Genomic DNA, 14,977 nt, shown 5'->3' with positions numbered 1-14,977 from the left:
TATGACCTCAGATTGTGTCAGCATGGCATTACTCCATTTCCAATCTCATGAAGACTTTGGTAGTATTCACAAGAAAGAGGTGTCCAGTAATTTAAATTTAAAAGATTGATAGAACAATCATCCCTTCATCATATGCTCTTCGTTATCCTCTCTGTGGACAACCTTTACATGTGTTAGCAGCCAGAATTTAGAAGCAGAGGGAAACTATAGATGTCATTTGTTTATTTGCAGGCAGCAGGATTCATGGTGTCTAATCTTCACCATTACATTTAAAGTAGGCACATTTGGGGATGGCTGTCCAAAGTGATGGTCTCCACTTGCCCCTCATTCAGGGTTGGTTTCCTGGGGGCTATGCTTGTCTTGTGTTCCTATGGGGTCCACTTCTTCAGTTACAGTTACACTTGATGACCTGAGAGAGGGACCCCCGACCTACTGAGCTCACTAGGATCTTGCTCCTAAAGATCCAGAATCGGCTCCAAGAGGGTCGAGCTCTTCATGTGGCTGGATTACAAACAGTTAAACTCAGAAGCAACTGGAAGCAGATGTGCAGAAAAAAGTAGGGATGAGCAAGACTTCCAGGGTCCTTCTGGCTTTCCAGAGCTCGCTCTAGTGTTTCCAGAAGACCAGCTTCCTTATGTCTTCAGGCTCCATGAAATGACTCTTGTTTCCTCACCAAAATTTGTTTCACTTAAGTTAGAGTATATTGGTTTTGGTTAGTTGCAATTAAGAGTGCTAATTAATACAGCATTGTGTTGGAATGAGAAAGCTGTCAAAAAACTAAAGGAAGACTGCTATAGTACCCACACCAGAGATTTGGAGTTGGGAGGTTTACCAGTGAGGGATCAATTGGAGAAGGAGAACCACTATAAGTATTGTGGAATAAGGAATGTATTACAGGAATTAGACCTCACACAATTGTGAGAAAAGCTGGAGAAGCAGAAGTCTAAAAAGGGAGATGAAGGATCTGAGAAAGGTGTTTAACCAGCCCTGTGTGGGTGAATGAGTTGGGGCTTACAGAAAATCTGGGAGCTATGTATGTACAGCTGTTGGAGGAGGACTGTGAAGGGGCTGGTATAGACATCTACAGAAGGCTGATGGTTCTGTGTCTACTTCCTCTGTGAATGTGCAGACAAGCATCTCATAGGGAGCCTGGGGCTGCTATTGGTCCATAGAGCTAGTAGTTGAGGAGGAGACCTGGGCATGGAATAGGGAGAGACAGGGCAAACTGGAAACCACCAGCACCTTTGCATCTGTCTCTGACTGTCTCCAACCAACAGTAACCTTAGAACAAAATGACTAGTGCTCACTGCCACTGCCCAAATATTATTCTTTTGGCCAAGTGTAGCTGAGATCCATTCAGGGAAGGTGATTCTGCAAAACATAGTTCCCAGAATAATCAAGGTGAAAATAGAATAATCTTGCACACAGGTCTTTGATAAGACTAGGAATATATAATACATAACAGCTAGGAAAAAATATATAAATTTTCCCCAAGTGCTTATAATGAACAAACATATTTGGGAACCATATCCACCTAGCCTAGTCAACTAAATTAAAAGCCGGAGTCATCTTAGATGCTTTCCTCTCAATTACCCTCAACATCTATTTACCAAGTTTCATATAATTTTACTTCCTAAGTGTCTCTTGAATATGGCCCCATTTTCTCTCTTTTTCTCTCGCTCTCTCTCCTCTCATTTTGACACAAGGTCTTACTTTGTCACCTAGGCTGGAGTGCATTGGCATGAACATGGCTTACTGCAGCCTCAACCTCCCAGACTCAAGTGATCCTCCTGCCTCAGCCCCCCAAGTAGCTGGAACTACAGGTGCATGCTACCATACCCAGCTAATTTTTTTTGTAGAGATAGGGTTTCACCATGTCACCCATACTGGTCTTGAACTCCTAGACTCAAGCATTCCACTTGTGTTGGTTTCCCAAAGTGCTGGGATTACAGGTATGAGCCACCGAGCTCAGCCAGCCATATCTTCTCTATCCTCGTTACAAATGCTCATGGTGTCTTACCTGGAACTCCTACCTGTTTCCTAATCAGTCTTTCTGCATCTACCACAAATCTGTCCATACTACCACTACAGAAGGGGGTCCCAACCCTCACTGTGCTTTAGAATCACCTGGAGGACTTAAAAAAATCCATTGCCTGGGCCCCACTCTAGACCATATATCAGACCCTCTCACAGCAACCTTCTATGGTACCACCATTACCTTTGTTTTGCAGATGAGCAGACTGAGACTTAGCAGAGGGTTAAATAACTTCTCAAAGTCCACAGCTAAGAAGTAGTGGAGCTTGGATATAGTGCCGTTATCTGAGTGCAGAGTGTATCCTCCTAACCACATAGTATGATGCCTTCCAGACTATGCCACAGGGCTAATGAAATGGTTGGTAGGACCAGTGGTGGAGGTATGGAACACAATTAGAAGTACAGAATCGAGGGGAAAAGAATGGGAATGGTTTTCAATTTGGTTGGTTTGAATGGATTCTTAGACAACCAAGTGGTGGTGTTGAGGGGGCAGTTGGAAATACAATGAAGCTCAGTCTAATTTAGGGCTAGTGAGGGATGGACAGGAGGAAATGGATACAAAAGACAATTCTGAGGTGGAAAGGACAGGATCCAATGACTGAATGAAAGGGCGAAGGTGAGGAGGGATGTAGGATTGGCTGGGAGGACAAGAAGAGAGTAAAGCTATCTTGAAGAAAAGTTTAATACAGGAAAGGCAGCAGTTTTGGGAATGTGCTAGAGAGGACTATGAGAATAATTTTGGTGATATTAACTTGGAGAACCCAGCAGAATCTGTAAGTTGGAAATATGAATCTGGAGTTTGGGAGAGAGGTTGCAGTCAGGGATTCTGATTGAGGTTGCATCGGGGTGGTTGAAACCCTGGAAGTGGATGAGAGGGATGAGTAAGGTCAAGTATGAGGGATGCTCAGAGAAGCAAGCCATGGATTAAATTCTGGGGAGATCCAAGATAAGGGGTGAGGAGAAGGGGAGAAACTAATGAAGGGGACCCAAAGAAAGGAGTGAGCAAGTGGGAGGAGGACAGGAAGACAGATAGATAGATAGACAGATAGATAGAAAGAGAAGACAGAAGAGAGAGAGAGGAGAAAGAGAGAAACGGAGAGAGATAAAGAGAGGAGAAAGAGAAGAAAAAGATAGAGAAAGAGGCAAAAGAGAGAAAGAAGAGAAAGATTTATTTTAAGGAATTGGCTCACTTGATTTTAAGGTCTAGCAAGTTTGAAATTTGAAGGGCAGGCTGCTAGGCTAAAAATTCAGGCAGGATTTGAAGCTTCTCTCTCCCTGTTTCTCTCTCTCTTTAGGCAGGGTCTCACTCTATTAGCCTGGTCTCACTCTATTAGGCTGGAGGGAAGTGGTGCAATCACTGCTCACTGCAGCCTCGACCTCCTGAGCTAGAGTGATCCTCCTGCTTCAGCCTCCCAAATAGCTGGGACTACAGGTACAGGCCACTGTGCTGGCTAATTAATTTTTTTTTTCTTTATAGAAAGGGTTTTGACAAGCAATGGGTAAAGAATTTCCTAAATGGTGATGGGATAACTGGCTAGTCATATGCAGAAGATTGAAACTGGACCTCTACCTTACAGTTTATACAAAGTTAACTAAAGATGTATTAAAGACTTAATTGTAAAACCCAAAACTATAAAATCCCTGCAAGACAACCTAGGCAATACCATTCAGGACATAGGCATGGGCAAAGATTTCACGACAAAGATGCCAAAAGCAAAAATTGACAACTGGGATCTAATTAAACTAAAGAGCTTCTGAACAGCAAAAGAAACTATCAACAGAGTAAACAGACAGCCTACAGAATGGGAAAACAATTTTGCAAACTGTGATCTAACAAAGATCTAATATCCAGCATCTTATAAGGAACTTATATTTACAAGAAAAAACCAAACAACCCCATTAAAAAGTGAGCAAGGGACATGAACAGACACTTTTCAAAAGAAGACATATATGTGGACAACATTCATATAAAAAAAGCTCAACATCACTGATTATCAGATAAATGCAAATCAAAACCACAATGAAATACCATCTAACACCGGTCAGAATGGCTATTACTAAAAAGTCAAAAAATAACAGATGCTGGAGAAGTTGTGGAGAAAAAGGAACACTTTTACACTGTTGGTGGGAGTGTAAATTAGTTCAGCTATTGTGGAAGACAGTGTGGTGATTCCTCAAAGACCTAAAGACAGAAATACTGTTTGACCCAACAATCGTATGACTGGGTATACACCCAAAGGAATATAAATAATTCTATTATAAAGACACATGCACACACATGTTCACTGCAGCACTATTCACAACGGCAAATATATGGAATCAATCTAAATGCCCATCAATGATAGGCTGGATAAAAAAATATGGTACATATATACCATAGAATACTATGCAGCCATAAAAAAGAATGAGATCATGTCTTTTGCAGGGACATGGATGTAGCTGGAGGCCATTATCCTTAGCAAACTAACACAAGAACAGAAAACCAAACACTGCATGTTCTCACTTATAAGTGGGAGATAAATGATGAGAACACATGGACGCATAGAGGGGAACAGCACACACTGGTGCCTTTTGGAGGGTGGAGGGTAGGAGAAGGGTGAGGATCAAGAAAAACAACTAATGAGCACTAGGCTTAATACCTGGGTGACAAAATACTCTGTACAACAAACACCCATGACACAAGTTTACCTATGTAACAAACTGAACTTAAAAGTTAAAAAAAAAAAAAAGAGGTTCTTATTATGTTGCCCAGGCTGATCTCAAACTTCTGGACTCAAGTGAACTTCCACCTTGGCCTCCCAAAGTGCCCGGCCTTAGATATTCATACATTTATTTATTTTTAGAGATGTGGTGGGGGTGTGGGGGTCTCTCTCTGTCACCTGGGCTGGAGTGCAGTGGCCCCATCATAGCTCACTGAAGCCTTGAACTCCTGGACTCAAGCAATCCTCCCACCTAAGCCTGCCGAGTAGCTGGGACTACAGGAGTGCACTACCATGCCGGGCAAACACACTGATTTTAAGTACAACTGTGTGCTTTCAGTCTTAAGATCTTCAGCTTTTGAAGGACCTCAGCCTTCCTCTAGTTCTAACTCCTCTCGTTCTAAGGAGATCCTTCCCATTCCTGCAGAACGTCTCCCCAACCCTTCTTCACAGTTCTCCCTCCTATCCCTGAACCATTGCAAGAGGTTTTGTGCCAAGCCTCTGGCACATGGCACATTCTATCTCATGTTGTGATTTCGTTTTCTATGCACGTGCTGTCCTTCTAGCCTGGAGGTGAGCTGCTTAAGGGCAAAGAGCTCATGTGTAGCCCTTCCTTGTACCCATTGTCCTATAGCAGGTGCTACCTAGGGGGTGCTCCAGTAGCTTCCTTGAATGAACCAAAGAGAAGGGGTGAAGGGGGGAGTCAGTTGCCTAGGAGCTTGCATGGACTCCTGTGTCCTGGAACCAGCCTGTGTCCTGGAACCAGCCCGGAGCTGCTGGAAGATGCTAGAAGTTGGAATCCTATCTCATTTCTAAACATCTGCTCCCACTCATCTCTTTCCAGGGTCATCAGTTATCCCCACTCCGCCCCCCCGCCCCCACTTTGTATAAATGAGCCCCTCACATCCCTCCATCTTCTCCATCACTGTGTGGTCACTTCTTAAATCACGCGTCTGGAAGGCGCCCTCCTGTACCCCATCCTGGAGGCTTCCTGCACTTCCCCTCTTGTTTCTTCCAGAAATGAGTCAGAGTGAAAGCAAACTTTCTGAGGTCCTGAGATCCCGGAGACAGGCTGTGAGGGCCGCTGGCCCCGCCCGCTCCAGCAGCGTGTGTGTGTGTGTCTGTGTGTGTGTGTGTGTGTGTGCGCGCGCGCGCGTCAGGGGCCAATGCTGGAAAGGAAATAGCGGACTCGCTGAGGAGAAGAAAGGAGCCGCCCCCTTCGTCGCCAGCCCCCTCCCCACTTCCCGTCCAGCGCGCTGCTCCCTTCCCCCCGCCTCTGGCCTCGGGGAACGAGCAGGAGGCAGCCCAGGCGGAGCGGGAGGAGCTGGCAGCGGGGCGCATGCCAGGCGGGGGTCCTCAGGGCGCCCCAGCCGCCGCCGGCGGCGGCGGCGTGAGCCACCGCGCAGGTAGGGGAGCTGCCACAGAGTCCTAGCACGTCCTGGGGGGGTCCTGGCAAGGAGGGCGCGCTCTGGCCCCCAGAAAGTCGTGTAGGTCAGGGCATGCCTCTGTTAACAACCCCTTTCGAGGTGAGGGAAACTGAGGCAGGACGCGAGGCGTGCGAGGTTGAGAGAAGAGCGAGTCTTGGGCTGCCAGCCCGGCACCAGCGCCGAGCCGGGCCAGGTCCCTGACCCAGGACTGTGCAGCGATCCCCGGGACCCGCAGTTTGCGAAACTGTAGGAGTCTGACCCGCGCCCCCGCTGCGTGTCCAGGTGACCGGGAAAGGTTGCAGGGGCGTGCTTGGGGTTTGGATCCGTCCTGGGACACCTGCGCCGCCTGCACTGTCGTTGCGGTGCGCCCCAGCCTGCGCCCCCTCGGGACAGGCGACGTCCCGCCCGCCTTAACCCCAAGACCCAGCTGGATCTCGGGTTCCACCCCTTCGGGGACCTGGAGGGAGGAGGCTGGGAGCGGGACCAGGAACCGGTGCCTGTGCCTTCCCTAGGGGCTGCTCTGAAATCAGTGTCACCGCCCACTTCCTACTTGGCTACAGTAACGGGGACGGCCCAAACCGGAGACTGCTCGGTTTCCACCGCCTGGAGCGCGGGTCTCGCTGTCAACTCTTAGTGATGATTGTGGATGGTTGTTTTTCAACAATGACAGGACTTCTACCTTCTCACTCTTAAAATGTGAGGTTTTCCAAAGACAGTGAGATTTGGAGTTAGGGAGTGCTGCCTTGTGTTCTTGCTGGGTGAGGACAGGGTTGGGTCAGTCGCTTAACCTCTCAGAGCCTCAGTCTCCTGAAATGTAAAAGAGAACACTCATAGCCTGGCCTCCATGTGTCGTTAGGTTTGTTGTATGGGAAATCAATTTGCAAAGTGTTATCAACTGGACAAATTTGAATTGGACAGCACTAGGAGCATAGGAACTGGGGTTTGGAGACAGTCTGCCTGCATGTCAATCCTGGACATGCAGGAGACTATGACAGTACCTGCTTCATAGGGTTGTTATGCAGTTTAACTGTGATGGTGGAAGTGAAGCACCTCGCCCAATGCCTGAAATACCCAGTGCACTCTCAAAAAACCTTAGTTGCTATTTTTCCTAGGCAAAATCTAAATAATTGGGAGTAATGTGAGAATACCAGTTTGATTTGATTAATGCAGGAATAATAGGGCATTTAAAAACACATGTAGTTCTCCTGTGCTCGGCATGGTACATGAAGTCCTCTGAGGTTCAGTTCTGTGCCACAGAGCAAAAAGAGCCGTGGACAAGACACCCGCTTTTCGGGCTCTTTGACTTTGAGCCTGTTTTCTCATCTGTTTACAAAAAAGATTAAACAAAAATGGGGGTAGTAATTACTGCCTTTTGTACTGATCGCATTGCCTGAGGATTAAATGAGGCAAAAGATCTGAAAGCACCTTGTGGAGTATGAGTCACTATGCACGTATAAGACATGATAGTACTAGGAGGGAATGGTAACATCTGCAGGTTTTTAGAACTTACAATGTGCCAGACATTTTATTATGAATTCCTTTGATGAAATCCTCCCCGCATCTTTATGGGACTGGGATTACAGTCCTCATTTCCCTATGACAAAGCTGAGGTTCAGGGTCACCCTGCTTGGTTCCCAAGCTCACAGAGCTCTTAAGCGTAAAGCCAGGATTAGAACCCTGGTGTGGGTGCCACTCACAACTGTGTTCTTGGCCGCTTGCCAAACTGAAATTATAGCATGGAGCTGTGATTCAGAACAGACCTATATTAGAATTTAGGTAATTTTTTTTCTTTAGGAGACAGAGTCTTGCTCTGTCACCCAGGATGGAGTGCAGTGGCACAATCATGGCTCACTGTAGCCTTGAACTCCTGGGCTCAAGAGATCCTCCTGTTCCAGCTTTTTGAGTAGTTGGGATTACAGGCGCATGCCACCATGCCCAGCTAATTATTTTTTTTAGAGTTGGAGTCTTGCTATGTTGCTCAGGCTGGTCTCGACCTCCTGGCTTCAATCATTCCTCCCACTTTGGCCTCCCAAAGCGCTAGGATTACAGGCATGAGCCACCAGGCCCAACCTCCATCCTGCATATCTATAGACCCAAAATGTAAGAGTGAACTGTTAATCCTGGCAAAAGAGGCTTTGGCATAATTTTAATTTCCCTCAGACTTGTTTTATAAAATATACTTTAAACTATCTTCTTGTAAAACAAATGATGACAATTTGCAGAAAAGTTATTAAAACATTGAAAGAACAGGTTGCAAGATCTCATCACAAATCTCTAAGTGGTATCTGGATTGTTTTGTTTTGTTTCAACACTCATTTGCCAGAACCCTTAGGATAGCACATGAGGTGTAACCGGAAATCGAGGCGTTGGGTGTCATGGTTACTTTGCAGGGCTGGGCCCCGGGACTTTTCTGCAGGAAGTTCATTCGAGAGGAGCGTGAATGCTCTGTTTCTGTGCTGCAGAAACAATTCCTAGTTTATTTGTTTCCTAAATTAAGTTTATCTTATTGGTTTTTGTTTTTCCAAAAGCAATGCATGCTCATTACAGGAAGCACAGAAAACTACAAACAAGTAAGTGAACACTAAAAAATACTGTAATCTTACCAAGGTAGACAAATAGCTTGGTGTCTCTGTCCTTGTAACCCATTTCTATGCTGCATGCATCCATCCAAAAGTGAGAGGCAAACTATTATTGTTTTTTGTTAAATGACAAAAATAGTACTTGCTAATTGCTCAAACATTATGACATTAATGTAGAACAAAGCCAATTTATTATGCTCATTAAAACTTTTTCTTTTTTTAAAATCTAAAAATTTTGATTGGAGAAGGATTAGAGACTAAATTGTTGATATTTGAATTTTATTGTGGTTTTGGTTAAAGTTTGATGCAGGACCTTCAGAGCAAAGAGAGGGTACAATGGTGACCTTTAAACAATATATATATATTTTTTGAGACGGAGTCTCGTTCTGTCGCCAGGCTGGAGTGCAGTGGCACGATCTCGGCTCACTGCAACCTCTGCCTCCTGGGTTCAAGCGATTCTCCTGCCTCAGCCTCTCGAGTAGTGGGATTACAGGCGCCCACCACCACGTCCAGCTAATTTTTGTATTTTTAATATAGACAGGGTTTCCCCATGTTGATCAGCATGGTCTCGATCTCCTGACCTTGTAATCTGCCCGCCTCAGCCTCCCAAAGTGCTGGGATTACAGGCGTGAGCCACTGCGCCGGGCCCTTTAAACAAGATTTAAAGACCAGCACACAAAGTTTCTGAGTACAAAAATAGGTAATATTTTAGGTTAGGGTCATTAGACCAGAATTAGAATCATTCTTTTTTTTTCTTTTTTTAATTAAAAAAGGTGGGGTCTCCTTATGTTGGCCAGATTGACCTTGAGCCTCAAGCAACTTCTGCCTCGACCTCCCAAAGTACCAGGATTACAGATGTGAACCATTGCACCTGGCCAGAATCATTCTTTTGATAATAATGATGGTAATTGAGTTTATATGCTGTGTTCTCATGAATCCAAGCAGAGCCCACTACTTCCAGAGATTCCCTTGGCAGCCACCCTGGGTTGAGGAGGGTCCCCTCCTGGCACAGCTGGAACCACCGGTGAAGAGCCATTTTTCACTCAGCACCGTTTAGTAATATAAGACTTTTAGCCTCGAGGAGTCTTCTGTTGTTAGTTCCTAACTTTAATGACTTTGTGGTAAAAATTCCTTAGCGAATGACTTCTGTGCAACAATCATGTAATTTTTAAAATTCCAGATGCTTTAGCCATTCAGAATCCATTTTTTCTTTCAAAACCAGAGTTCACCAGCTGTTTCTCTTGAGTGAAGACTTTGCAATGAGCTTTCAAATGTTCACACCAAGTAGAAGCAGGAAGGGAGAACTGTGGCTGGGCAATGAATGAAATACTGACATTTAGCTGTAGAAGGTAGGCAGGGGCTCACATGGTGTGCACAGCCTCTTATATGACTACTCGTCCTGTATCTGCTTCCTTTCCCTGCCCCATTTCCCCTTTGGCTTTTTGTCATGACTCAGAAATGGATGCTAGACATTATGGGGCTCCCTCCAGTCACTAGGGTCACTGGTCACAGACTTATAAACAGAATCACAGAACTTATTGTCAGATGAAGCTTCAAAACACCAATTGGCTAAACTCCTTATGTTCTGGCAGGTAAGATGTCGGCATCCTTATTTAACAAATGATGCTACTGAGAACTATGTATGCAGAGACATAGTCTCAAAATAAGTGCAGTCATGCCTCGCATAATGACGTTTTGTCAATGTCACATATGTGAGAGTGGTCCCATAAGATTATACTGGGCTGTCAATTTCCTAATGCCTAGTATTTACTATACATTTTATTGTTATTTTGTGTACTTCTACTTAGTAAAAAAAAGTTAACTGTAAACCCGCCTCAGGCAGGTCCTTCAGGAGGTATCAGAAGAAGGCATTGTTATCATAGGAGATGATGGCTCCATGTGTATTTTTGCCTTGAAGACCTTCCAACGGGACAAGGTGTGGAGGTGGAAGGCAGGGATAGTGATGATCCTGACCCTGGGTAGGCCCAGGCTAGTGTGTGTGTTTGTGTCTTAGTTTTTAACAAAAAGTTTGAAAAGTAAAAAAATAAAAATTGAAAATAGGAGCTTATAGGATAATAAGGATATAAAGAAAAAATATTTTTGTACAGTTGCACAATGTATTTGTGTTTTAAGCTGTGTTTTTATAAAAAAGTCAAAAAATTAAAAAAATTAAAAAATTATTATATATAAAGTAAAAAAAGTTATGGTACGCCAAAGATCATTTATTGTTGAGAAAAAAATTTAAATGAATTTAGTATAGCCTAAGTGTACAGCGTTTATAAATACAGTAGCATAAAATTATGTCCTCAACCCTCACGTGCACTCACCACTCACTCACTGACTCACCCAGAGCAACTTCCAGTCCTGCAAGCTCCATGCATGATAAGCCTCCTATAGAGGTGTACCATTTTTCATCTTTTATAGTGTATTTTTACTGTACCTTGTCTATGTTTAGATATGTTTAGATGGAAAAGTACTTACCATTGTGTTACAGCTGCCTACAGTATTCAGTACAGTAACATGCTGCACAGGTTTGTAGCCTAGGAATAGTAGCTATACAATATAGCTTAGGTGTGTCATAGTCTATACCATCTAGGTTTTTGTGAGTACACTCTACGGTGTTTGCATGACAAAATGACCTAATGACACATTTCTCAGAACGTGTCCCTGTCAATAAGTGATGCATGACTGTGATTGAAATAAGTAGCCCCACATTATTTTTCTCATGTCAACTTCAGGTTAATTTTCCACCCACGTGGCCTTGTGCTTGCTCATCATAAAAAAAATGTGGGTAAAATTCTACCTGTTCAGCCACAACATTTGCCTGTCATGGGTGGACTTTTACCCTTTATTTTCAGAGTTCAGAGTTTGAACTCTCAGAGAAATGCAAATAAGACAGTAAACTCCTCGAGGTGAGGAACAGCAATCTCTGAAGATAAATCATATATTTATTGTACAGTATTGAATGTTGTAAGTGGCAGCAGAGATCATGTAATCTGGCCTTATTTTACAGGTGAGAAAAGTGAGAAACAGCAGCAGAGTGATTGTTAGAACCTGGCTCCTCTTCTTTTACTTGGAACTGTTTTCATTAAGTTGTGTTTCATTTCATAGTTCTGTATAATTCATCCCTGCTTAAGATACATTAAATGAATTGAACTGAATCCCTTTTTTTTGAGCCATGATGGCTCTTAAAAACTTAGATTTTCGGCCGGGCACAGTGGCTCATGCCTGTAATTCCAGCAGTTTGGGAGGCCAAGGTGGGCAGATGATCTGAGGTCAGGAGTTCGAGACCATCCTGGCCAACATGGCAGAAACCCATCTCTACTTAAAATACAAAAATCAGCTGAGCATGGTGGCGTGTGCCTGTAATCCCAGCTACTTGGGAGGCTGAGGCTGGAGAATTGCTTGAACCTGGGAGGCAGAGGTTGCAGTGAGCCAAGATCGTGTCACTGCACTCCAGCCTGGGCTACAGAGAGAGACTCCGTCAAAAAAACAAACAAAAAACCACATAGATTTTCAAGTAATTACTATTGTTACACTAAATGTCAATGGATCCTTAAGAATCTATTTGTTCATGTATTCATTATTTATTCATTCAACGTTTATTGAGTGGCTGCTTGGTTCAGAATTAGAATTAGCATGACAGCCACACATTAGAAAGGTATCACTTTTTGACTAAATTAAAAACTTGCTAAAAATAGTTATCCATTGATGGAATAGGCTACCCCAAAAGGCAGAGAGCATTTTGTCATTGGAAGTATGTAGGGCAGTGTGGATGACTCTAGGGTGACTGTCATGAGGGTTCTGCACTGGGGAGGGGGCTGCGTGGGATGATGAATGGGAACCCTTCCAGTGCTAAGATGCTGTGATCGTTGTCCTGCAGGATTGGGATTGTGCAGGATTTGAGCTACTGTGTAAATTTCCTATTCCCTGCTCATTGGGCTTTCACATTTTCTTCCTTCCCTTGCCCAGGTGGTTCCATTTCAGGAAGCCTAGATAGCTTCTTTGCAGTCATCTGCCCGAATGTCGTAGCTACTTTAACTCCCCAGAGCTGTACATGTCTAGGATTGATATTGATCATTAACACAATTATGTTTGCCCAGATGAACAAATCTACCAGGAGTAGAAACGTGCATTTGACAGGTGGCCTTGCATGGAGACTAATCGCTTTCACAGGTTGAAAGGTGAAATATCTAAAGTTTAATGAGTAAGTTGTGTCCTGAATGTGGAATCTGAGTTGAAATTGCATTTTGTGACATGTACGCCTACCTAACTTTTCTTTTTCATACCTGTCATCTTTTTTTTTTTTATTTGAAACGGAGTCTTGCTCTGTAGCCCAGGCTGGAGTGCAGTGGCGCAGTCTTGGCTCACTGCAACCTCCGCCTCCCAGGTTCAAGCAATTCTTCTGCCTCAGCCTCCCAAGTACCTGGGATTACAGGCATGCCCCACCACGTGCAGCTAATTTTTGTATTTTTAGTAGAGACAGAGTTTCACCATGTCGGCCAGGCTGGTCTTGAGCTCCTAACCTCAAGGGATCCGCCTGCCTCGGCTTCTCAAAGTGCTGGGATTACAGGAGTGAGCCACCGCGCCTGGCCTGTACCTGTCATCTCTTGGTTTGTGAGTGGATTGATTATTGGACTTTATTTTTAACACAGGAGAATGTGCATGTTTTGCATTTGTAGTGAAAGCATGCCTCATCTTACTCCAACACTGATAGGAAAAGGAAGATTATTTTACAATGGTCAAGTGAAAAAAAAAGTAAATACAGAGATAAAACGGGGTTCTAATATTTCTGCTACACTGGAAACTTAGAGTTGCAAGAGCTGTTTTGGGATCACAAATCTTCTGAAGAAAAAAAGTTTGCGTATTTCAGTACAAGTCTTAATGTTTCCCTAGCGTCTTGTGTTATAGCTGCAGGCCAAGCAAAATGAAATGTGAGACACTGTCCTTGGGGATAGAGCATCTGTATTCATTTAAACAGTAGATTTGGGGGCCTTAAATTGCCTCAACTCTATTAATCATTTTGTGTTCCTTAGTTTATAGAATTATCTCCTAGAGACATTAACTTATCCATTAATTTCTTCCATTGTGTTTATTTATTCATTCACAAACACTAGCACCTACTGTATACACAGTACAGTGTTGTACATTGCAGGGTACTTAAAAATGTAGAGTGCCAGGCATGGTGGTGCATGCCTATAGTCCCAGCTCCTTGGAAGGCTGGGGCGGGAGGATTGCTTGAGGCCAGGAGTTCAAGGTGGCAGTGCGCTTTGCTTGTGCCTACAAATAGCCACTGCACTCCAGCCTGGACAACATAGCAAGACCCTGTCTCAAAAAAAAAAATGAAAAAACTCCCCCAAAAACAAAAATGTAGATTGTTCTCAAGGGCCATCCAGTCTAGAGAGAAGAACTAAGGGAGCCTGGTATTCTTAGGCCTTAGAGCTTAACAGCCACACCTAGGATGCCTCTTCAGAAGGTGTTCCAGCCCTTCCTGTGTCTTCCCAGTTCTGATACTGGATTATGTCATTATGTCTCTGTTGAGTAACTCCTTCCAATCAGGCCTGCACACTGCTGCCAGGACAGTCCTCACAAAGCACAGATCTGATTGGGTTATTGTTCCTCTGTGGAAAGGGCTTTCAGAGACTCATTATCTCCCCCAAGCAAATTCTTAGCATCTCTTTTCAAGCTTTCCATACACTGGCCCTTAAACACTTAAAACGGACACTCTGGCCTTTTTATTATGCACATTATTCTGCCCACCGAGAATATTACAGAATCCGTCTTTCTTGCTCCCAATCTGAACGCATCAAAATGTCATCCCTCATTTACCACCTAGCAAATCAATAATGCTTCTCAGCCTTCCCTGGTTCTCTGGAATCGTCTGCTCTCTCCTTCTTCTGTTATAGTTTGTTATGGATATAACCTGTTTTTCTGACTCCAATGTAGACTTCTTCAACTCAAGGTTTCAGTTCTGGTTTATCTCCTTACTCCCTCATCTATGTAGTACACTTATGGTTTACTCTGTTCTCACTGGATTAGACCAAACTCTTAATTATATTTAGGATGGATTAATCCAATGCATAGATTAACCAAGTCTATTATTTTTATATCTTTTGAAACCAATCAGGAGTTTCAGAAGTTCAGTTCAGTTTAAATATTTATTGAGATGCATACACTATATAGTCAGATACTATGATAGCTCTTGAATATAAAAATATATATATACTTATGTTTGTAT

General features: G+C 43.8%; 1 protein-coding gene across 11 annotated transcripts in view; it reads left to right on the top strand.

The window, feature by feature from the left end:
- The first annotated feature begins 5,656 nt into the window (after window positions 1-5,656).
- DISC1 (DISC1 scaffold protein) overlaps window positions 5,657-14,977 on the top strand; it is a 414,923-nt gene continuing 405,602 nt past the window's right edge. For all 11 annotated transcript variants that reach the window (XM_001151459.7, XM_054660130.2, XM_009441659.4 and 8 more), the window contains exon 1: window positions 5,657-6,139. In XM_001151459.7, coding sequence (XP_001151459.4) covers window positions 6,073-6,139 — 67 coding nt within the window. In that variant the 5' untranslated portion in view covers window positions 5,657-6,072. The remainder of the gene's footprint in view (window positions 6,140-14,977) is intronic.

The sequence above is a fragment of the Pan troglodytes genome, chromosome 1 (assembly GCF_028858775.2).
Source record: "Pan troglodytes isolate AG18354 chromosome 1, NHGRI_mPanTro3-v2.0_pri, whole genome shotgun sequence".
In the NCBI taxonomy this organism is placed as follows: domain Eukaryota; kingdom Metazoa; phylum Chordata; class Mammalia; order Primates; family Hominidae; genus Pan; species Pan troglodytes.
The sequence above is the reverse complement of the archived record's forward strand: the minus strand, read 5'-3'. Positions and strand labels throughout refer to the sequence as shown.